Source organism: Cetorhinus maximus, chromosome 35 (assembly GCF_964194155.1).
Source record: "Cetorhinus maximus chromosome 35, sCetMax3.hap1.1, whole genome shotgun sequence".
In the NCBI taxonomy this organism is placed as follows: domain Eukaryota; kingdom Metazoa; phylum Chordata; class Chondrichthyes; order Lamniformes; family Cetorhinidae; genus Cetorhinus; species Cetorhinus maximus.
The window spans coordinates 8,866,993-8,892,205 of NC_135913.1; the positions used below are offsets into that span (position 1 = coordinate 8,866,993).

At 44.4% G+C, this 25,213-nt stretch overlaps 2 protein-coding genes across 5 annotated transcripts in view; both read left to right on the forward strand.

Moving 5' to 3' along the window:
• Positions 1-11,812, forward strand: part of LOC144672033 (NACHT, LRR and PYD domains-containing protein 3-like) — a 1,181,600-nt gene extending 1,169,788 nt beyond the window's left edge. Inside the window, exon 9 of the mRNA XM_078533980.1 lies at positions 11,755-11,812. The gene's annotated coding sequence lies outside the window, so the exon portion shown is untranslated. The remainder of the gene's footprint in view (positions 1-11,754) is intronic.
• Positions 1-25,213, forward strand: part of LOC144672031 (NACHT, LRR and PYD domains-containing protein 3-like) — a 705,001-nt gene that overhangs the window by 20,834 nt on the left and 658,954 nt on the right. For 2 of the 4 annotated variants that reach the window (XM_078533974.1, XM_078533971.1), the window contains 3 exons: positions 11,732-11,902; positions 12,490-12,654; positions 14,187-14,351. In XM_078533974.1, coding sequence (XP_078390100.1) covers positions 11,732-11,902; positions 12,490-12,654; positions 14,187-14,351 — 501 coding nt within the window. The remainder of the gene's footprint in view (positions 1-11,731; positions 11,903-12,489; positions 12,655-14,186; positions 14,352-25,213) is intronic. The other 2 variants (XM_078533972.1, XM_078533973.1) reach the window with 2 other exon arrangements.

Genomic DNA, 25,213 nt, shown 5'->3' on the forward strand with positions numbered 1-25,213 from the left:
TGACACTGTATATTAAATTATTATTAGTATCAAGATTTACGTTCTTAATAACACTATGCATGTTATTATGAGTATCAGTAATAGGATTAATATTAATCAGTGGGGTGAAAATGGACATGGAAATGGCAGGGATGTAAAACAGGTAATATCACATTTTCTGGCCTCGAAAGGAACGCCTGATATTGAGGTCTATTGAAGTAGACCCATGTCGCAGATGACCGATGCAACGCTGACTATTCTGCAACTCCATACATGTCCAATTTCACGCCTGCCTGATTTCCACTGTTTTCCCTCCCTCTGATCTCCAGCCTGTGGACCAACGCTCTCAGATTCTTGTGCTCAGGATCTTGCCTCTGCTCTCAGTACAAACCAGTCACTGACGAACCTGGACCCAAATAATAATAAACTGAAAGATTCTGGAGTGAAACTACTGTCTGCAGCTCTGAGGAATCTTGATAGTAAAATACAGAAACTACGTAAGAAGATAAGAAATTGGAGTAGGAGTAGGTAATTTGGCCCCTCGAGCCTGCTCTGCTATTCAATAAGATCATGGCTGACATGCTTGTGTTTTGAATTTCACATTCCTATCTTCTGCTGATAATCTTTGATTCCCTTGCCTAACAAGAATCTATGCAGCTCCGCCTTAAAAATATTCAATAACCCCACCTCCACCACTTTCTGAGGCAGAGTGTTCCACAGTCTCACAACTGTCTGAGAGAAAAAATTCTGATATCTGTCCTTAAATGAAAAACCCTAATTTTAAAAACAGTGACTCCGAGTTCCGGACTCACCCACAGGAGGAAAAATCTTTTCCATGTCCACCTCATCAAGCCCATTCAGCCTCTTATATACTTAAATCAAATCACTCCTCACGCTTTTAAACTCCAATGGAAACAAGTACAGTCTGTCCAACCTTTCCTCATAAGACAACCCACTCATTCCAGGTATCAATCTAGCAAACCTCCTTTGAACTGCCTCCAATGCAGTTACATCCTTCCTTAAATAAGGAGACCAAAACTACACACTGTTCAAGTCCAATGCCCCGTATAACTGAAGCATAACATCCTTACTTCTATGTTCAATTCCCCTTTAATAAAGGACAGCATTCCATTATCCTTCTGAATTACTTGCTGTACCTGCATACTAACTTTTTGTGACTCATCTACTAGAACACCCAGATCCACCTGCACCTCGGAATTCTGCAGTCGTTCTCTGTTTAAATAATTCTCTACTTTTTTATTCTTCCTGCCAATGTGAACAACTTCACAGTTTCCCACGTTATTATCCGTTAGCCAGGTTTTTGCTCACTCACAACTTATCTATATCCATCTGCAACCTCCTTCTATCCTTTTCACAACATACTTTCTAACCTATTCTTTGTGTCATCTGAAAATTTAGTGACCATGCCATCACTCCCTTCTTGTAAATCATTGATTTAAATTGTAAAAGGCTGAGATCCCAGCACAGATCCCTGCGAGACGCCACTCGATACATCCTGCTTTTTGGAAAAAAGACCCATTTATACATACTCTGCTTTCTGCCAGCCAACCACTCTCCTATCGATGCTAATATGTTACCCCCTACACCACCAGCTTTTATTGTCCACAGTAAACTTTGGCATGGCACCTTATCAAACGCCTTCTGGAAATTTACGTATAGTATGTCTACAAGCTCCCTTTATCCACAGTGCATTTTACTCCTTCAAATAATTCCCAATAAACTGGTTAAATATGGGCAGAATTTTCGGGTTGGCGAGCATGGGAGGGGCCTGCTCGCCGACGCATAAAATGACGCACGGTGACATCGGATGGGGGTCTCAGTGTCACCGCGCGCTATTTAGATTTTCAGTTTGGTGGGTGCGCAGCCAAACTGTCAAAGGCCTATTGAGGCCATTAAGAAAGTAATTAAAGTAGTTCAGAATGCTGCCTGTCCAACCTTAAGGTTGAAGGGCAGGCAAAGTGTCCAGGTGGCCTTCACATTTTTCATAAAACCTCATCCATGGGCGGGATCAGGTTTCATGAAGGGTTTATTAATAAAATAAAACATTTTAAAACATTTGATAAACGCTGTCACGTGAGTGGACCTGTCTAAATAATTTTTTGTGTCTTTAATTAAAAACTTTCATTCAGCACTTAATCTCCGTGAGGCCGCTCCGCGCCTCAGGGAGATTTCTGCCTCTGTCACCCCGCGCATGTGTGAAAGAGCGCAGGCCCCGACTCAGGGAATCCAACCCCAGCCCCACTCCCGAAGCCCCCACAGGGAGCGTTCAGCGCTTCGGGGGCGTGCGTCACACTGGGCAGGCTTTAATTGTCCCGCCCACGTAAAATGGCGGCACAGCCTCGATCTGGGGTCCCCATCGGGATCGCGCCTGACCCAACCAAACCCCCCTCCCTTTCTACCTATGATTTTCCTTTCACAAAACCATGCTGATTCTACCTGATTACCCAAATTTATCTCAGTGTTTAGATACAACCCCCTTAATAATCAATTTTTACAACTTCCCCACCACAAATACCTACAGTTTCCTGTTTTGTGCCTCACTCCCTTCTTGAATAGACAGGTTATATTTGTAACTTTCCAGTCTGATGGAACATTTCCAGAATCTAGTGAATTTTGGAAAATTGGCACCAACACACCATCTGGCTCATTAGCCACCTCTTTTAATACGCGAGGCTGTTGTCCATCAGGGTGAGGAGACTTGTCAGCCCACAGCTCCATCAGTTTGCTCTGTACCACTTCCTTAGTGATTGGCTTTTTACCAAGTTCCTCTCCCCTTTCACCTTCTGATTTGTAGCTATTACTGGAATGTTTATTTGTATCCTTTATAGTGAACACAGAAATAAAATATTTGTTCATTTCATTCGCCATTTCCTTATTATCTACTAATAATTCCCCACTGTCACTCTGTAGAGGAACAACACTCACTTTACTTAGTCTTATCCTTTTTAAGTACCTGTAGAAACTCTTGTTGTCCATTTTTACATTTCTAGCTAGCTTCCTCTCATGCGCTAATTTATTTCTCCTGATTAACCTTTGAGTCATTCTTTGCCATTCTTTATATTCCGACTAATCATCTGTCCTGCCACTCCTCTTTGCACTGTTATACGCATTTTCCTTACGTTTGATGCTTACCTGAACTTCTTTAGTTAACCATGGATGGTTATGTAAATAAGTTAAGGATTTTTTTCTTTATCGTAGGAATATACTTATTCTGAATATTCTGAACTATCCCCTTAAATGTTTCTCTATTGACATATCCTAAAGCTAAGTATCCCAGTTCACTTCTGCTTGCTCAGCTTTCATGCCCACATAGCTGCCCTTATTTAAATTTAAGGTACTAGCTCAGACCCATTCTCCTCCCTTTCAAACTGGATGTAAAATACAATCATATTGTGGTCGCTGCTACTTAGTTGTGCCTTCACTTTCAGGTCACTAATTAACCTTTTCACGTTACACAATACCAAGTCTAATATAACCTGTTCCCCGGTTAGTTCCAGAACATGCTGCTCTAAGAAACTATCTCGAAAGCATTGTAAGGACTCCTCATCCAGGCTATGCTGCCCATCTGATTTTTCCAGTTTATATATAGATTAAAATCACCCATGGTTATTGCCGCCGCTTTATCACAACCACCCAATATTTCTTCTTGTCCTCCATTGTGGTTACTGTTAGGGGGCCTGTAGACCACTCCCACTAGTGACTTTTTCCCCTACTATTTCTCATCCCAACTCAGACCGACTCTATATTCTGATCTCCTGAAGCAAGGTCATCTCTAACGGTTGCACCAATGCTATCTTTGATTACCAGTGCTACCCCTCCACCTTTACCGAGCTTCCTATTCTTCTTCAATGTCATGCACCCCTCAGTATTCAGGACTGAATCGTTGTCATCCTGCAGCCACGACTCCATAATGGCTATCGAGTCATATTTATTTACTTCAGTGTGCTCTATCAATTCATTTACTTTGTTATGAATGCTCCATGCATTCAGACACAAAGCCAACATTATTGTGTAGATAATGTTATCTTTGTAACATCTAGTCTTGACTGTTGGTGTATTCTCTGTGCTTTCCCTTTGGCCCTTCCTGCCATTCTCTGTCCCACATTTCTCATATTACTATTTTGTTTTCCTGTCTTGACTCTACCCCTTGATTTGCTACATCTAGCCAAGTTTGTTCCCTCACTCACCGCCCCCACCCCCTCCCGTCCGCGTGCACCCCGTTTGGTTCAAAGCCCTCTCTACTTCCCTAGTTACGCAATTCACAGGAACACTCATCCCAGCATGGTTCAGGTGTGGACCGTTCCAAGGTACGGCCCCCACTGGTGCTGGTGCCCCACAACCCGGAACCCATTCCTCCCCACACCAGTCTTTGAGCCACGCATTCGTCTCTCTAATTTCATTGGCCCGTTGCCAATTTGCACGTGGCTCAGGTAATATCGCATAAAGTAGTACCTTTGAGGCTCTGCTTCTTAATTCGCTACCTAGACCTTCACACTGACTTTGCAGAACCTCTTTCCTTTTCCTGCCTATGTCGTTGGTACTTAGATGGTCTACGACAATTGGATCCTCCCCATCCCACCAAGTTCCTCTCCAGCTCTGAACAGATGTCCTGACCCCTGGCACTGGGCAGGGAGCACAGCTGTCTGGACACTCACTCCTTGCTACAGAGAAGACTGTCAATTCCCCTCACTATACTATGTCCTATCATAAGTACATTCCTGTTTGCTCCCCCTCACATGAATGGCTTCCTGTACCATGATACCATGGCCAGCCTGCTCATCCACCTTGCAGGCCTCGCTTTCGTCCACACAGGTCGTGAGCACCTCAAACCTGTTTAATAATTGCAAAGTCTGAGGCTCCTCCACTGCTGTATGCTTGGTCCCTTTACCTGTTTTGTCCACAGCCACGTCATCCTGTCCCTCACTGTTGACCAAAACAGGTGACCCTATTCTAAGAGATGTGACCATCTTTTGGAACAAAGTGCCCAGTCATTTTTTCCCCTCCCTTGTGTTGTGCAGAGCCTGCAGTTCGGCTTCCAGGTCAATAAGCCTGGTCTGGAATTCCTCTAGCTGCTTACAGTTTCTGCAGGCATGTTTGTCATGGATCGCCTTGGCACCCAAGCGACCTCACATCCCACAGCTGCAACGCAACACCTGTCCTGCCATTTTACCCTATCTTATTTAGTTCACTTAACTGAATGACTTTATTCCTATGTGTGCTACAATTTACTGTGCTTATTGAATGTGAGTACCACTGACAACTAAAAGTTATATGCTTCTTGAATACACAGGTATGTGTTTTAATTATTTTTTTAATGCATGTTTAAATTTTAATGTTAAGCTTTTAAAGTTTCGGGTTATTTACTTTCAAAGTCTTGGTTATTTTTATTTATAGATCTACCTTAACTTCCACTCCAGTCTAAGCGCGCACACTGTCCCACCCACTGGGCACTTACCGGCCAATCAACGCACTGGCTTCCTGTGACGTCACAATTGCCTTTCCCCCTCCACTGCTGCTTGTCAGCAGCTGAAACGGTGCATTCCTCAGCTCCCGACTGCAGCTCCGCTCCCACTCCCAGCAAGGTCGGCCGCGCTGCAATCCCTGGTCTTTATTTACAGGCATTCCTCAGCTCCCGACTGCCCCCTGCAGCTCCGCTCCCACTCCCAGCAAGGTCCCAGACTGTGAGATTGTGTTTTTAAAGACTGTATGTCTGATGCTGTAAATTATTACGAGTATCAGTAATAGCGTCACTAATAAACACTGCACATTTTCATTACTACAAGTATTAGTCTTATTAATAAAAACCCCGGATTTACTCTGATTCATGAAAGGTTTCTCTCTCTGATCTCCAGCCGGATAGTAACAGCCTCACATATTCATAGCTCCCCTCTCAGTATAAATTGGGCACTGATGAGTCTGGACCCGAGTTACGACAAACTGCAAGATTCAGGAATAATACCTTTAAAAATCATTTAAAGTCATTCTCAAAGACATGAATCAGAATTTAAAAATGAACAAAACGATTATTGCTTCTACAATTCCCATGGTGGAATTTTATGGTCCCTCTCACCAGTGGGATTTTCCAGACCCCGCCGAAGTCAATGGATTGTGAACGGCCCATCCTATTTTACAGCCCCTCCCGTGCTGTAAAATTCCCCCCCATATTGTATTCTTACATTTTTAGCTTAGGTTAATTAGACATTCACATTATAGATCTTTAAACTTGAAAGCTTCTCAGTTTGTAATAAAAGTATAAAACTTCCATAAATATATTGGTAAGGCAGTTAATAAACTATCAAAATGAATAAGCTATCACAATCTGTGGCTCCCAATAACCCAACAGTAAAATTCAGAAACTGTGTGAGATGTTGTTTCTGATAACGGGATGTCGAACACTGTACGGTATCATTAGTATCAGTCATGGTGTCATCAACAACAACATCAACTTTCATTCATATAGCAGCTTTAATATAGTTAATTGTCCCAAGACACTTCACAGGAGTGTTATCGAACAGACTTGGGCAGCGTGGAAAATGAGATATTAGGACAGGCAACTAAAAGCCAAGTCAGGGAGGTAGATTTTAACGAGAGTGTTAAAGGAGAAGAGAGGGGTAGAGAGGTGGAAGGAATTAGGAAGGGAAATCCATAGCTTGGGGCCGAAGAGCTCAAGGTGCAGCTGCCAATGACAATAATTTCCATATTTAATAATCTGAATCATAAACATGTTATTATTAGTATTGGGAATAGTGTTATTTAAAATAAAACTTATTAATAGGCACTTAATTAGCTTGGCAGCGAAGTTAAAGCCCAAGTAATAAAAGGCACTGTGACAGCATGGATATAAAGTTGTCTGAGTGACAGGAAACAGAAAATAGTTGTTAATGGTTGTTTTTCAGTCCGAGGAAGCAGACAGTGGAGCTCTCCACCGGTTGCTTCAGGACGAGCAGTATTACATGTCTCGATATATGTTCATGACTTAGACTTGGGTGCACCTAAAAATGAGGTGCCAAACTGGTGAAGCTGCAAACCAGGACAACTTGCATGCAACTAATGGGAGAAGCACGTGATCCCACAACCAACCGATAAGATCAAAGTTTTGTACACCTGTCACATCCAGTTGTGAATGGTGACGGGCGATTAAACAGCTCACTGGAGGAAAAGGCTTCACCAATATTCCCATCCTCAATGGGGGAAGGCCAGCCACGTGTGACGATTATTGGCTCAAACAGTCCAATTTAACTGGGTCAGACCCATTCTTACACCATTAAAGTTGGCTTTCCCCATATTAATAATTCTTATCTGGGCTGTTCTTTGTTTTATCCCATAGTCAGCTTAAACCTTACGATACAGTGATCACTCCTTTATACTTGATCTACTTGGCCCATCTCATTCCAAAGAATCATGTCAAGCTGTGCATCCTTTCTCACACTGGAAACACGCTGCTGTAGAACAATTTCCTGGTCACTCTAGGAATTCTTGCCCCTCTCTGCCTGTCACATTAATACTATCCCAGTCTATATTTGGACAATTAAAGTTCCCCATTATAACTACTTCATGATTCTTGCACCTCTCTGGAATTTCCTTACAAATTTGTTCTTCTACATCTTTCCCCTAGTTGGTAGCCTATAGACTAGCAATATAATTGCACCTTTTTTGTTCCATAGATCGAGCCATATAAATTCTGTCCTTGACCTCTTTGGATCATCCCCTTTCTCCAGCACTGAAATATTCTGCTTAATCATTACAACCACCCCATTCCATTTTATCCCTTTCCTATCTTCCCTGAATACTCTATATTCAGGAATAGTTAATACCCAGCCCTTCCATTCGCTGAGTGAGGCCTCTGTTACTGCCACAGCACGATATTTCCACATGGCACGTGCATCTGGAACTCACCAATCTTATTTACCACTCTCCATGCATTCACTAAACTGCTCTGTAACCCTGATTTCGACTTTATTGTCTTCCCCCCTACTCTGTACAGACTTAATAACTTACTATTTCCCACTCTAGTGCTATATATTTCTCCCAGCATTCCTTGGTATTCCTCTCTGATATTACCTCCTGGTTCCCACACTCCAGCCAAGTTAGTTTAAACACTCCTCAATACCAGGAGCAAATCACCAGGCACTCAGCTCCAGCTCTGTTTAGGTGCAATCCATCTGGCCTGTAGAGGTCCCACCTCCCTCAGAGCTGTTTACAAAGTCCCAGCAATTCGAAATCCCTTTCCCCTGCACCATCTTTGCAGCCACTAATTCATCTGCTTACCCTCCTATTTCTGTGTTCACTTGTGCGGGATACGAGGAGTTATCCAGAGATTACTGCTTTTCAGGCCGCGCTTGCTAATTTCTTACCTAGCTCCCTAACTTCTCTCTGCAGGGAAACAGTCTTAGTATAGGCTACTGAACTTTAAGGACTGATGCTTCACTTAAGGGGTTATGAATCTTTGGAATCCTCTATCCCAGAGGGTTGTGGATCCCCATCGTTGAATAAATAATTCTAAGGCTGAGAGAGACAGATTTTTGTTCCCTCATTGGATTGAGCAACATGGGGAGTGGGTGGGAAAGTGGAGTTGAAGCCCTAGGTCATTCATGATCATATTGTCTGAGCAGGCTACTCCGGCTCCTATTTCTTTGTTCTTGTGCAGCAAGACCTGGAGAATTTGTAGGCTTGGCCTGATAAGTGGCAAGTAACAAATGCACCACACAAGAGCCAGGCAATTACCATCTCCAACAAGAGAGAATCTAACCTCACCACCACCTCCACCACCACCACCACCCCATAGAGGCTGGGAATTCTGCAGTGATTAACTTCCTGACACCCCAACATCTCTTAACTATCTAGAAGGCCACAAGTCAGGAATGTGAAGGAATGCTCTCCACTTGCCTGGATCAGTGCAGCTCTAACAACAATCAAGAATCTTGACACCATCCAGGGCAAATGAGTACGCTTGAACAGAATCCTATTGACCAACTTAACATCCATTCCCTCCACCAGCGGCCCACATTGGGGGTAGCACCACACCAAGACTCCTTCAGCAGCAACTTCCAAAACCGTGGCCTCTACCACCTGGAAGGACAAGGTCAGCAGATGCATCAGAAACTGCAAGTGCCCCTCGAAGTCACACACCATCCTGACTTGGAACTATATCCCCGTCCCTGCACTGTCACCTGGTCAAAATGTGCAAGTGAAGCTTGAGATTCAACATACAGACGTGTTCCATATGAGTCTTTACTTAGACACCCATTTAATATAATTAATCTTCCACCTTGTGCCTTGTTCCACCATTTCTTTGAATGTCCTGAACATTTCCCTGGAACCGTTACCACATCAGGCAAAAACGTTGGAAATGAACTGAACTCATTCTGTGTTGTCCTTCCATTGTCACCATTTGCAGGAGACAGTGAACTGTTAAAGGCACAGTAATGTTCTTAAAATAATGGTGAAAGATTAATTTTGTGATGCACCATCTTAAAATTCATTGAAGACACATACACAGCAAGGTGATATGTCACAACAAAATATAACCCTGTGAAACCCAAGTGCAATGAGATGAACCTTTTAAAGTGATGATGGGGGCTCCTACATTGCAATCCCCCTGCGCTGTCAGCTGAGGTGGAGGCAGGGTGCTGACCTTTCTCGTCCGAGGATTTCAATGACCATGGTGGTTGTCCTCTGGTTCCCTTAGGTTTCGAGGGCCCCAGCATACTGAGGGCCTCCTGCACAGATACTGGAATCGGCTCTGTTATCGTGGGTTTGTGAGGTGCTGGTGTTCGAGTCAGAGCAGTGGAAAATCCAGGAGCACCCTGAGAGGAGCCCCCAGATGCTGCAGGCAGTCACTCCTATACACTTTCAGGGCACACTGGACCCTCCCTGCTCACCTGAGGAGTCCGAGGAATTGGTGGTGACTCCAGTCACCTCACCCCCTCTCACCCAGCCATTGCCCATGGAGGTGGTGATGACATGCCGGTCAGTATGTATCTCCAATCGTTGGTCTGCTGGATTGACTGTCCATCAAGGTCACCAATCTCTCAGTAGAGGATGCCTAGGGCACTCATTCCCGGGACACAGCAATAATCATAGCTTGGATTAACTCCTGCATCCTTGGTGTCTGGTTACACACAGCTTCTTCATGTTAACATACCTCATGCTGCAGTTCCAACATCTGCTGCCTTGTTGAAGACGCTGGTGAAATGTTATCAGCCTGAAGCTTGACATTGCCTTTCCCTCTCTTGGCTATTACTTTCTCCATCAGCTGCTCGGGCGTGTCTGTGCTGTTCACCAGATTGTGAGTCCTTTACTAATGGAATGTGACTATCTCCCGACGTGATAGTACCTGCACTGGTGGAGGGTGCGAGGGGAATAATGTGACGGTGCACCCTCTGAGGTCCGCTTCTCGTCCTCAGAGGTGGATGGCTGTCACCCGGTCACAGCCCTTGATCTGTGAAAGAACAAATAGTGTTTCTAGGGAAACGTTTGTTTTCTGCTCACCAGAGGGTCTCCTGTGTCCATCCATTAGGCCACTCATTCTCTCAACTCCACAACCCACCTCAACATCAGTGATTGCCCGCCCTGCCTCCAGATCTCCCAGTTCATGTGTCTGAATTTCCATGGGTGTAAGGATGAGGAGATCTGGGGTACAGTGACCAATCTTGGCTCAGGCCCTCTCGTCAGCTGTTTACATCTGCAAGCATAGAAATCTTCATGTAACTCGCCCATCAAAGAGACACACTAGCCTATACTGGTGGCAGCCTGACTGTCCCGCATGGCACCACATGCATGTCTCCTGCATGCAGCACTCATCAGCGTGCAACCCTTGATCTGTCTTCTGCCATTTCAGCTCTTCATTCAGTAACCAGGGCTCCCTCGCTAGTCCCTCCAGAGCTGCTGTGTTTGAAAGTACTGCTGGCTGCCTTTACAGATGGCGCCAGTATTGTCTGAACCGGGACGTCCCCTGTCTCCACCACCGAAGTGGACGGCTCCTCCCACCTGTCAGCTCTGATAATATCGCATTGGTAACTCTGACTACCCTGACCCTACGTCCAAACACCCACTTACGGAGGATGGGGAAGCCTGGGGGCTGGACAGTAGGCGATTGGGGTGTCAGGGACTGAGGGCTGGAGGGAGGTCCTACGGCCACTGGACCTTGGTGGGGCAGCTGGGGGCGAGGGGGATGGGGTATGTCCGAGGTTAAAAGGGGGGCTTCTGATGGAGACACCTCCCCGCCCCCGGCCCCTTCCGCCAAAGGCCTGAATCCGGTTATTTTTAGGCTTCCACCACACCCAGGAACTCCTCCCGCCGACCTAAAAATTGAGGCTGGATGGGAAAGGGCCCTCAGGTGATCAATAATTGGCCACTTAAGGGCCTCAACTGGGGAGAGGGCGGGTGGCCCGTCTGAGACCTCACCCACCCCAGCGTCAATCGCTGAGATGTCTCGGCTGGTGGGAAACCCAGCCCAAAAATTTTACTCTCACCCATTGCTTAAAAACCCCCTGGCGGGTGAGCTTAAAATTCAAACTGTTATCTCTAATTCTTTCTTCACATATAGTGTCTGACTTGCTGAGTATTTCCAGCATTTTCTATTTATATTTCAGATTTTCATCATCAACAGTATTTTCCCTCTATATAATGGGGTGTCTCACACTGAACATTACTATTGTCATTAATAGTGTTCCCTCAGACACCAGAGATTTACCCTGATTCCTGTTGGTTTTCTCTCCCTTGTCTCCAGTCTGCAGGATAACAATCTCACAGATTCTTGTACCGAGGATCTTGCCTCTGTGATCAGTACAAACCAGTCACTGACAGATCTGAACCTGGGTGTTAATCCACTGGGAGACTCAGGAGTGAAACTACTGTCTGTGGGTCTGAGGAACTTGGGCTGTAAAATACAGAGACTGGGGTAAGTACCAAACTGTGTGAGATGATGTTGATAATAACTGAATGTCTAACAGGACATTTTCCACAGAGTTATTAGAAAAATAAATAAACACTGTCCATTATTATTAATGTCAGTGATAATGTTATTAATGAAAATGAAACTGCATTTCCTCTGCCTCCTGTTATTTCTCTCTCTCTCTAACGGGTTTAATTTCCCGCTTCATTGTCCGCGGGAGCTCGTCAACGTTTGCGCGTGCCCGCCCAGCCAAATATCGCGCGAGTGCGCGATGACGACAGGACGCTCGTCCGACATCATCTCGCGCGATTCCCCGACTGCTTGGGTCAGGTATGCGCCCGCCTGCGGGACTCTGGACTCTGTTTCTCCCTTCACAGATCCTGTCTCCCAGGCTGACTATTTCCAGAACATTCCTTTATATTTCACACCCACAGCATCAATTAGAGATTGCTTTTATGTTTTGAAGTTGTGTTTCTTGAATGTTTCACACTGTATATTATTATTTTAATCAGTTACGTTCTTTGAAAAAAACTGGAAATTTATTCTGATTCCTGTTATTTTTTTCTTTCTCGAACCCTCCCCCCACCCCCCAGTCTAGGGGGCAACAAACTGACAGATTCTTGTGCTGAGGATCTTGCCTCTGTTTTTAATCGCTCACTGACAGATCTGAACCTGGGTAATAACAACCTGGGAGATTCAGGAGTGAAACGACTGTCTGTAGCTCTGAGGGGACCGGACTGTAAAATACAGAAACTGGAGTAAGTACCAGACAGTGTGAGATTATGTTTAGAATCATTTAATATTTAAAAATATATTTTGAGCACTGTTACTATTATTAGCTTCTGACAGCCAATGCTGCTGCCTGGGCATTGCCAGTGACTGGGTGGGCAAGACCTTTTGACCAAGTTCACTTTTATCCTTAGTCACATATAAGGCTGTAAGCCTAACACTGTGTACTGACCTCACAGCCATTATCTTTCTCCCCACCACAAACTCCATTCCTTTACCATCCTCCCTCCATGTCCACACACGAGTGACACGGGTTTAAGGTGTGGAATCCCGTGATTTGTTTTGTAACTCTTTTGAGTTATCAACAGATCGCATGTAACTCTTTCGAGTACATTCACAGTTCTTGGTTTCCAGGAGTGGGACATGAACCCACAACCCTCTGATGCAAAGGTGAGGGTGCTATGAACTGAGCCACAGCTGACACCTCTGATTTGTTTTGTGCCCTCACCAGTTTTGTCACGTTAATAATCGGTGCACTTCCATTTTACAATCCCCCCTCCCCCCAATTTAATGTCATTAAAACCAGTCAAGACGCTGCTTTTCCCAGTTCCAATGTAAACTCATCAAACTGAAACATTAACCTGGCCTGAATTTTTCCCTTGTCGGGTGCACGATCGGGGAGCCTGGGAGCGGATGTGAAATGTGCTTCTGCCCGATCAGCCCCGCGACCATGATCTTACGCTGCTTGGCCAATTGAGAGGCAGCCAGTGTGAAGCGTACCCGGGGAAAGGCTCAGCACTGCCGCTGGGGGAGGGAAGAGGGCGGCACCGACCTCACTGTAAATGCTGGGGAGCGCTTCCAGTGAGCTCCCTGAAGGCAGACAGATGCCTCATAGAGCTGCAGACCCCCAGATAATAAAATAATGCACAAAAGTGCTGCAAAACTGTCCCTGCAGCAAAATCAAGCACCTGGAAACAGGCCTCACAAAAAAAACAGGCCCCAGATATTTATTTTTATTATAAATTCTAACGGAGATTTCATCCCTCCCTTGGATGAGGTTTCATCAAGAATGTAAAGGTCGCCTGGTCGATTGGCTGGTCCCCCAACGTCAGGTTGGATGGGCCACGAAAACCCGCTGACAATTGGGACGTTAATGGGTTTAATTTCCCGCTTCATTGTCCGCGGGAGCTCTTCAACGTTTGCGCGTGCCCGCCAAGCCAAATATTGCACGAGTGCGTGATGACGTCAGGACGCTCGTCCGACGTCTTCTCCCGCGATTCCCCGCCTGCTTGGGTCAGGCACGCGCCCGCCTGCGGGACTCTGGGCTCTGTTTCTCCCTTCACAGATCCTGTCTCCCAGGCTGACTATTTACAGAACATTCCTTTATACTTCACACCCACAGCATCAATTGGAGATTGCTTTTATGTTTTGAAATTGTGTTTCTTGAGTGTTTCACACTGTATATTATTATTTTAATTAGTTACGTTCTTTGAAAAAAAACTGGAAATTTATTCTGATTCCTGTTATTTTTTCTCTCTCGAACCCTCCCCCCACCCCCCAGTCTATTGGGCAACAAACTGACAGATTCTTGTGCTGAGGATCTTGCCTCTGTTTTTAATCGCTCACTGACAGATCTGAACCTGGCTGATAACAAACTGGGAGATTCAGGAGTGAAACGACTGTCTGTAGCTCTGAGGGGACCGGACTGTAAAATACAGAAACTGGGGTAAGTACCAGACAGTGTGAGATTGTGTTTAGAATCACTTAATATTTAACAATATATTTGAGCACTGTTACTAGTATTAAAAAACACTGTCCATTATTATTAGTGTTAGCTATGAATAAAAAGAAACATTTAGTTTGATTCGTTATTTCTCTCTCTCTGAACCCTAGGCTATGGGATGCCAGTCCCAAAGATCTTTGTGTCTCGGGTGTAGGGGAATATTGCGAGGTATCCCCTCCTCCTCAGAGTTGGGTGTCTGTCCCCGGTCACTGTTGGCCATTAATTTGGGAAAAAGAGAACAATGTTTAGATGGCAAAAGCGAGGAAAAGGTGGTGGGGTTGCTCTTTTAATAACTGATGACATTAGTACAGAAGTCAGAGATGATCTTAGTTCTGAAGATCAAGATGTATAATTAGTTTGAGTAGAATATGAATTAGCAAAGGTAACATGTCACTTTTTTATTCAATCATGGGATCCAGGCATCACTGGCTAGGCCAACATTAATTGCCCATCCCTAATTGTCCTTGGGAAAGTTGTGGTGAGCTTCCTTCTTGAACCGCAGCAGTCCATGTGGGAGTAGCTTATAGGCCCCTAATACATTCACACTTTCGGACAGAATATACAGGAAAAAATAATGGGCACTTGTAAGAAAGGTGCTGCAATAATTGCGTGTTGTTTTAATCTTCATACATATTGGATGAAGCAGAATGGCAAAGGTTGCCTGGAAGATGAGTTCGTAGAGTGTATTCAAGACAGTTTCTTAGTGAGTATGTTCCAGTGACAACCACAGAACGGCTATTTTAGACCTGGGAATGTTCAATGAGACTGGATTAATTAATGACATCATAGTAAAGGTGCCTTTTATCAGCAGAGTATGAGAGAAAGCCAGTTAGAAGTATAAAAGCTGATAGAGGTTCTCCAAATATTTATATAGGAAATGAATACTAAAGTGTGCATAGGTACCATAGAAAATGAGGCTGGGAAATTAACAATGGGAAATGAGGAAATGGAAGAAGCGTTGAACAGGTATTTTGTGTCTCTCTTCGCTGTAGAAGACACAAGAAACATCCCAAGAATACTTGAAAATCAAGAGGTAAAAAGAAAGGAGGAACTTAAAACAATCAGGGTTCCGAGGGAAAAGGTATTAGGAAAACTATTAGATCCAAATGTTAACAAGTCCCTTGACTTGATTGCTTTCATCATAGGGTCTTAAAGGAAGTGGCTGCAGACATAGTAGATGCATTGGTTGTGATCTTCCAAAATTCCCTAGATTCATGGAAGGCCCAGCAGATTGGAAATCACATGGGGCGAATGGATTAGATTTCTTTGAGGAAGTAACATGAAAATTGACATAGCAGAATCTGTAGATTTGGTGCACTTGGATTTCCAAAAGCAATTTGATAAAGTGTCACATCAAAGTTAACAAAGATAACAAGATAAGAATTTATTATGTAGGTGGTAGCATATTAGTATGTATGGATGATTGATTAGCTAACAGCAAACAGAGAGTTGGGGTAAAGGGCCATTTTCGGTTTGGCAAACTGGTACTAGTGGAGTGACACAGAGGTCAGTGCTGGGGCCTCCAATACCTGTGTAAATTACTTGGTTGAAGGAACTGAATGCATGGTAGCTAAATTTGCCGATGGTGCAAAGTTAGGAAAGTAACTTGTCAAGTGGACATAAAGAGTCTATTAAGGGGTTTAGATAGGTGAAGTGAATGGGCAAAAAATTGGCAGATGGAGTTGAATGTGAGACAATGTGAATTTGTCCCCTTTGCCTGTAAGAATAGAAAAGCAGTAACTTACCTGAATGGAGAAAGACTGAAGACAGTACGGTACTGAGGGATCTCGGAGACCCAGTCCATGAATCACTAGGCATGCAATGGAGCAAGTGATTAGGAAGACAATTGGTCTGCTGGCGTTTATGTGGATGCTGTGGATAAAGCAGTTCCAAAGACTGTCTAGTAAACCGAAGATCCTGAGTGTGAATCTCAGTGGTGTCTTTACCCCAATTTCCATTCAAGGCTTTGAAATGTGACGTGTTTACAACAAAAATACATTCCTTTGATGCACAAAAACCCAGTAACCAAAGTGTCCCAACTAAAGAAATCAAGAATTGTATTAGATGAAGGGAAGAGATGTATTAAGTTGCCAGAAATAGGAAAGCCTGAGAATTGGGAACATTTTAGAAATCTGCAGAGAAGGACATAGAAATGGATTAAGAAAGAAAAGATAGAATATGAGAGTAAACTAGCAAGAAACACAAAGACTGATTGTAAATGCTTCTGCAGGTCTGTAAAAAGGAAAATATTCTTAAAAATAAATGTGGGTCCATTTCAAGCAAGGTCAGGAAAATTTACAATGCGGAATAAGGAAATGGCAAAGAAATTAAACAAATACTTTGTGTCTGTCTTCACAGAGAAAAATACTAAAAATTGCTCAGAAATAAAGGAGAATCAAGGAACTAGTGTAAACGAGGAACTGCAAGATATTAATATTTGTTAAAAAAAAGTATTAGAGAAATTAATGGGACTTAAATTAGACAAATTCCCTGAACCTGATGATCTACAACCCAGAGTGTTGAAGGAAGTGGCTGCAGAGATAGTAGATGCGTTGGTAATCATATTTCAAAATTCTGTAGCCTCTGGAATGGTTCCTGTAGATTGGAAGGTGGAAAATATAACCCCGTTGTTTATGAAAGGAGGGAGAGAGTAAAGTGGGAATGAGACATCTGTTAGCCTGACATAAGTAGTAGGGAAAATGCGAGATTCTGCAATACAGGATGTGATAATAGAACACTTAGAAAATAATGGTAGCATTGGGCAGATTCAACATGGATTTATTAAAGGGAAATCATGTTTAACATACCTGTTGGGGTTTTTTGAGGATGCAGTCAGCAGAATAGATAAGGGGAGACCCGTGGATGTGGTACAGTGAGGTAGCACAAGGATCACAGGCGCAGCTATTCACAATCTGTATCAATGATTTGGACGTGGGGATTAAATGTAATATTTAGAAGTTTGCAGGTGACAGGAAATTAGGCGGAAGTGTGAGTTGTGAGGAGGATGCAAAGATGCTTCAAGGGGATCTGGAGAGGATAAGAGAGTGGCCAAAATTTGGCAGAGGGAATACAATGTGGAGAAATGTGAGGTTATCCACATTGGCAGGAAATAAGAAATACAGACCATTTGTTAAATGGTGAGAGACTGGGAAGCGTTGATCTTCAAATGTATTTCAATGTCCTTGTTCATGACTCACTTAAAGCTAACATGCAGGTACAGCAAACAGTTAAAAAGGTAAATGGTATGTTGGTTTTTATTACAATTGGATTTGAGTTTAGGAGCAAAGATGTCTCACTGCCTTGGTGAGATGGCAACAGTAGCATTCTAAGAAGCTTTTGTCTTCTTAACTAAGGAAAGATATACTTGTCTTAGACTGAGTGCAATGAAGGTTCCACTAAAATAATTCCTGGAGCAATGCGTGCTGAGGAAAAATTAAATAGACTGGGCCTCTGTTCTCTGGAGTTTAGAAGAATGAGAGGTGATCTCATTCAGGCATACAAAATTCTTACAGGGATTAACAGTGTCGATGCAGGTAGGAGGTTGCCCCAGGCTGGGGGTGTCTAGAACCAGGGGACACAGTCTCAGAATAAGGGGCAGGCCATTTAGGACTGAGATATGGAGTAATTTCTTCACTCAGAGGGTGGTGAATCTTTGGAATTCACTGCCCCAGAGGAGGCTCAGTTATTTAGTATGTTCAAGACTAAGATTTATAGATTTCTACACATTGAAAGCATCATGGAACATGGGGTTAATAGAAGGAAATGTTGTTGAAGTGGAAGATGAACCATGATCTCAGTGAATGGTGGAGTGGGCTCGAAGGGCTGAATAGCTGGCTCCTGCTCCTATTTCATATGTTTTTATTGCAAGGGGAATGCATTGTAAAAGTAGGGAAGTTTTTCTGCAGCTATACAGGACCTTAGTCAGACAGCATCTGGAGTAAACTATACAGTTTTGGTGTATTTAGTTAAGAAAGGGTATAATTGCATTAGAACCAGTTCAGAGAAGGTTCACTCGACTGATTGCTGGGATGAAGGGATTTATTTTATGAGGAAAAGTTAAGCAGATTGGGCCTATACCCGTTGGTGTTCAGGAGGCTGAGAGGTAATCTTACTGTACACATAGGATCATGAGGGGACTTGACAGGGTGTATGCTGAGAGGATCTTTCCTCTTGTGGGTCGAGAACTTAGGGATACTGTCTTAAAAAATAGGGGTCTCCCATTTAAGACTGAGATGAGAAGAAATTTAGTTAGTCTGTGGAATTCTCTGCCCAAGAGGCGAGTGGAGGCTGGGCCATTGAATATATTCAAGACTGAGTTAAGGTGGATATTTGATTGACAAGAGAATCGAGGGTTACGCAGACCAGCAGTAAAGCAGAGTTCAGGCCAGAATCAGAACAGCCAGAATTAGATCAGCCATCATCTTATGAAATGATGGAGAAGGCTTCGGGGCTGAATGGCCTACTCCTGCTCCTAGTTACTCTGTTCTTATTCCAACACGTTCTTCAGACTACAATCTGTGACCAGTGATGGATAGAGAAGCATTATGTTTTGTGGACGGCAGAGGCTCTCCTGTGCCCATGCATTAGGCCACTCGATCTCTCAGCTCCACCAACCATCCGCCCTGCCTTCAGGACTCTCCTTACCTGAGGAAGGATGTTCTTGCTATAGAGGGAGTGCAGTGAAAGTTTACCAGACTGATTCCTGGGTTGGCGGGACCGACATATGAAGAGAGATTGAGTCGGTTAGGATTATATTCGCTGGAGTTCAGAAGAATGAGGGGGGATCACATAGAAAGCTATAAAATTGTAACACGATTAGACGGGGTAGATGCAGGAAGGATGTTCCCGATGGTGGGGGAGTCCAGAACCAGGGGTCACAGTCTGAGGATCTGGGGTAGAATTTAGGACTGAGATGAGGAGAAATTTCATCACCCAGAGAGTGGTGAACCTGTGGAATTCGGTACCACAGAAAGTAGTTGAGACCAAAACATTGTATGTTTTCAAGAGGGAGTTAGATATAGCTCTTGGGGTGAATGGGATCAAAGGATATGTGTGTGTCCATGTCTGTGTGTGTGTGTGTGTGTGTGTGTGTGTGTGTGTGTGTGTGTGTGTGTGTGTATGTCCATGTCTTTGTGTGTGTGTGTGTGTCCATGTCACTGTGTGTGTGTGTGTGTGTGTGTGTGTCCATGTCACTGTGTGTGTGTGTGTGTCCATGTCACTGTGTGTGTGTGTGTGTCCATGTCACTGTGTGTGTGTGTGTGTCCATGTCACTGTGTGTGTGTGTGTCCATGTCACTGTGTGTGTGTGTCCATGTCTCTGAGTGTGTGTGTGTCCATGTCTCTGAGTGTGTGTGTGTCCATGTCTCTGAGTGTGTGTGTGTCCATGTCTCTGAGTGTGTGTGTGTCCATGTCTATGAGTGTGTGTGTGTCCATGTCTCTGAGTGTGTGTGTGTGTCCATGTCTCTGAGTGTGTGTCCATGTCTCTGAGTGTGTGTGTGTCCATGTCTCTGAGTGTGTGTGTGTCCATGTCTGAGTGTGTGTGTGTGTGAGTCCATGTCTCTGTGTGAGTCCATGTCTCTGTGTGTCCATGTCTCTGTGTGAGTCCATGTCTCTGTGTGTGTGTACCATGTCTGTGTGTGTGTGTGTGTGTGTGTGTGTGTGTGTGTGTGTGTGTGTCCATGTCTCTGAGTGTGTGTGTGTCCATGTCTCTGAGTGTGTGTGTGTCCATGTGTGAGTCCATGTCTCTGTGTGAGTCCATGTCTCTGTGTGTGTGTCCATGTCTCTGTGTGTGTGTACCATGTCTCTGTGTGTGTGTGTGTTCATTTCTCTGTGTGTGTGTGTGTGTGTCCATGTCTGTGTGTGTGTGTGTGTGTCCATGTCTCTGTGTGTGTGTCCATGTCTCTGTGTGTGTGTGTCCATGTCTCTGAGTGTGTGTGTCCATGTCTGTGTGTGTGTGTGTGTCCATGTCTGTGTGTGTGTCCATGTCTGTGTGTGTGTGTGTGTGTGTGTGTGTGTGTGTGTGTCCATGTCTGTGTGTGTGTGTGTATGTGTGTGTCCATGTCTGTGTGTGTGTACGTGTCCATGTCTCTGTGTTTGTGTGTGTGTGTGTCCAAGTCTCTGTGTGTGTGTGTGTGTGTGTCCATGTCTCTGAGTGTGTGTGTCCATGTCTCTGAGTGTGTGTGTCCATGCCTCTGTGTGTGTGTCCATGTCTCTGAGTGTGTGTGTCCATGTCCCTGAGTGTGTGTGTGTCCATGTCTCTGAGTGTGTGTGTGTGTCCATGGCTCTGAGTGTGTGTGTGTGTCCATGTCTCTGAGTGTGTGTGTGTCCATGTCTGTGTGTGTGTGTGTGTGTCCATGTCTGTGTGTGTGTGTGTGTGTCCATGTCTGTGTCTGTGTGTGTGTCCATGTCTGTGTGTGTGTGTGTCTGTTTGTGTGTGTGTGTGTGTGTGTGTGTGTATGTGTGTCCATGTCTGTGTGTGTGTACGTGTCCATGTCTCTGTGTGTGTGTGTGTGTGTGTGTCCATGTCTCTGAGTGTGTGTGTCCATGTCTCTGGGTGTGTGTGTCCATGTCTCTGTGTGTGTGTCCATGTCTCTGAGTGTGTGTCCATGTCTCTGAGTGTGTGTGTCCATGTGTGTGTGTGTGTCCATGTGTGTGTGTGTGTCCATGTCTCTGTGTGTGTGTGTGTGTGTGTGTGTGTGTGTGTGTGTATGTGTGTGTCCATGTCTGTGTGTGTGTACGTGTCCATGTCTCTGAGTGTGTGTGTGTCCATGTCTCTGAGTGAGTGTGTCCATGTCTCTGAGTGAGTGTGTCCATGTCTCTGAGTGAGTGTGTGTCTGTCTGTGAATGTGGGTGAGTGTGTGTGTGTGAGTGAGTGTGAGATTGATATTATAAAGCATCAACACATTTCACCTTTGGAACAGAATCACTTTAGCCACCCCTGTTTCCTGTTGATGTTAACAGTTTTCAGAAATAACTGAGCCTCTCTGTCTTTATTGTGATTTGAGGAAGGGTCACCAAGTTCACCAGAGTCAGCAATTATTTATGAAAGGAACAATTTCCTTGACAGCTGTGTTGGAGATGTTTTGATGTTTGTGACTGGCAGGGTAAAGAAGGGGCAAAGAGTGGGGGTGGTGCATTTGGATTCCAGCTGAGCTGCTGTCCCTCTGTATCGCTGTAACTTGCAGAGTGCAGACCAAGTGCTGCAAAATGGGAATAGATTGCAGAGCTCTTCACTTCTGGGCCAGCACGGACACCATGTGAATAAAGGCTGCAAAGATATGAAAATAAATTCTCTCCCGTACATTGTTTCTGTTTGCTATGTATTTTTTCAACTCTGACAAAGAATGTGAGGAATTGAGAAAATTATCTTGGAGACATTAGTAATAAAAAAAAGCTTTAACACGATCCAATGTGTCGCGTTAAACAGTGACAATGTATTGCAGAGGAATTACCAAGTACAACAACATTTAACTACTCCCATTCTGAATGAGATTAGAGTCTGATTACCGTACCAAATGTGCACATTGCAGTCTGAAATAACTCCAAACAACCATCCCCAGCCAATAACTCCAATGGGGGATGAGGAGAGAGTTAATGTACAGGGCCAGGTGGTAAAAGAGCGAATACACCACCCGGGCGAACTGTGCACCCTGCTGTGAACTTCAATCCCTTACAGTATTGTTCAATATTCACACTACATCAAAGTGTTTTCAGATGCAGCCATGCAATAACTGAACTTCTTTGAGACAGGCAAAGAGCAGCGCCTGTAGTGGCGGTGAGCGGCCAGCAGAGGGTAGGGTTGTATCACTTTAATCCCAAGACAATGATGAAAAAAATGATGGGTGTAAAAAATAATTACTGTCTCTGGGTGAAAATGAAACTGCAGGTTGAAGTTGAAGAGATAAATTGTTAACCAGGGTTTCACAATGACTCCCCGCACGATCCAGCCATCCAGCTGCACGATTTGTTACAGAACTGGCTGCTCCCTTGATCCTTCAGCCTCCAAGTTCCCTTTCTGTTGGTTTCCACAACATTCAATCACCACTCGTCAACATGACACTGTCAGATGGAGTTCAGGGGCTGGGAGAAAGAAAACAAATTCAGGGCATGAATCTGAGTTGGGAAATAAGATTGCCATTTCAAAATAATCAAAATAATTACTGCAATTAATATATTCATTTGGATAAATATTCATGGATATATACATCCACTCCTGTACACACACACACACTGAGAGAAATCCACTCCTGTACACACACACACACACTGAGAGAGACATCCACTCCTGTACACACACACAAACTGAGAGAGACATGCACTCCTGTACACACACACTGAGAGAGACATCCACTCCTGTACACACACACTGAGAGAGACATCCACTCCTGTACACACACACTGAGAGAGACATCCACTCCTGTACACACACACACACACTGAGAGAGAGACATTCAATCCTGTACACACACACACACTGAGAGAGACATCCACTCCTGTACACACACACACACAGAGAGAGAGAGACATTCAATCCTGTACACACACACACTGAGAGAGACATTCAATCCTGTACACACACACTGAGAGAGACATTCAGTCCTGTGCACACACACACTGAGAGAGACATCCACTCCTGTACACACAGACACTGAGAGAGACATTCAATCCTGTACACACACACTGAGAGAGACATTCTCTCCTGTACACACATAAGGAGAACTTAGGGACACTGTTTTAAAAAATAGCGGTCTCCCATTTAAGACTGAGATGAGAAGAAATTTAGTTAGTCTGTGGAATTCTCTTCCCAAGAGGCGATTGGAGGCTGGGTCATTGAATATATTCAAGGCTGAGTTAAGGTAGATTTTTGATTGACGAGAGAATCGAGGGTTACTGCAGACCAACAGGAAAGCGGAGTTCAGGCCAGAATTAGATCAGCCAGAATCAGATCAGCCATCTTATCAAATGACGGAGAAGGCTTCGGGGCTGAATGGCCTACTCCTGCTCCTAGTTAATCTGTTCTTATTCCAACACGTTCTTCAGACTACAATCTGTGACCAGTGATGGATAGAGAAGCATTATGTTTTGTGGACCCCAGAGGCTCTCCTGTACCCGTTCATTAGGCCACTCGATCTCTCAGCTCCACCAACCATCCACCCTGCGTTCAGGCCTCCCAGCTGCAGCACTTCATCTTCCATTGGTGTAAGGATGGCAAGATCAGGACACCACTCTTAGTGGCTCCTTCCCTGACATCATGTGCTCTCTTCTACAAGCAGATAAATTTGTATGAGATATCCTCAGTCTGGGCAGCACAGGAGTCAACTCTCACTGGCCACGGCCTTCCACAGAGAGGCTGACATGCGGATAATGTGGGTAAATGTGAGGTTATCCACTTTGGCAGCAAAAACAAGAAGGCAGATTATTATCGGAATGGCTATAAATTGAAAGAGGGGGAATGCGCAATGAGACCTGGGTGTCCTCGTACACCAGTCGCTGAAGGTAAACATGCAGGTGCAGCAGGCGGCAAATAAGCCAAAAGGTATGTTGTCCTTCATAGCGAGAGGATTCGAGTACAGGAACAGGGATGTCTAGCTGCAATTATACAGGACCTTGGTGAGGCCACACCTGGGATATTGTGTGCAGTTTTGGACTCCTTATCTGAGGAAGGATGTTCTTGCTATGAGGGAGTGCAGCGAAGGTTTACCAGACTGATTCCTGGGATGGCGGGACTGACATGTAACGAGAGATTGAGTCGGTTAGGATTACATTGACTGGAGTTCAGAAGAATGAGGGGGGATCTCATAGAAACCTATAAAATTCTAACAGGACGAGACAGGGTAGATGCAGGAAGGATGTTCCCGATGGTGGGTGATTCAGAACCAGGGGTCACAGTCTGAGGATACGGGATAGACTATTTTGGACTGAGATGAGGAGAAATTTCTTCACCCAGAGAGTGGTGTGCCTGTGGAATTCACGAACTCAGGAAGTGGATGAGGCCAAAACATTGCATGTGTTGAAGAAGGAGTTAGATATAGCCCTTGGGGCAAAAGGGATCAAAGGATATGGGGAGAAAGCGAGAGCGGGCTATTGAGTTGGATGATCAGCCATAATCATAATGAATGGTGGAGCAGGCTCGAAGGGCTGAATGGCCTACTCCTGCTCCTATTTCCTCTGTTTCTATGTTTAACTCTGTTTCTCTCCACAAGTAGCCTGATCTGCTGAGTATTTCCAGTTTATTACATTTATATTTAATTTGCAGCATTAATAGTGTTTTCTTTTTCCTTTATAAATGGATGTTGTGCTTTTGGAATGTCTCTTACTGTATATTATTATTAATAGTATTCGTTAAAACACTGTGGATTTATCCTGATTCCTGTTACTTTTCTCCCCCTGTTCCTTAGTCTATATCGTAACCTTCTCACTGATTCTTGTGCCGAGGATCTCGCCTCCGCTCTCAGTACAAACCGGTCACTGACGGATCTGCACCTGGGATTAAACCACTTCACTGATGAATCTGTCCCCGCTCTCCGCCAACTCATCCTGACCTGCAGGACTCTGAGTCTGATTGAGTGAGTGTTTGTGTTAATTTCCAGTGTAATAATTAAAATATAAATGGGATTTTAAAATATAAATGGTCCTGAATCTATCAAACAGCAGCAATGAAAAGCGGATTGCCGCTGCTCGACAAGATTCTCCCAAACTGAAACTGCTTCATTTTCCTCCCGGGACCTTCAGCAGTGACCCCTCCCCCGGGAGCTCCATCCGAGCAGAGTCTAGTCGGGTCAGGGGAGAGTGGTGGGGTTGGCGGGT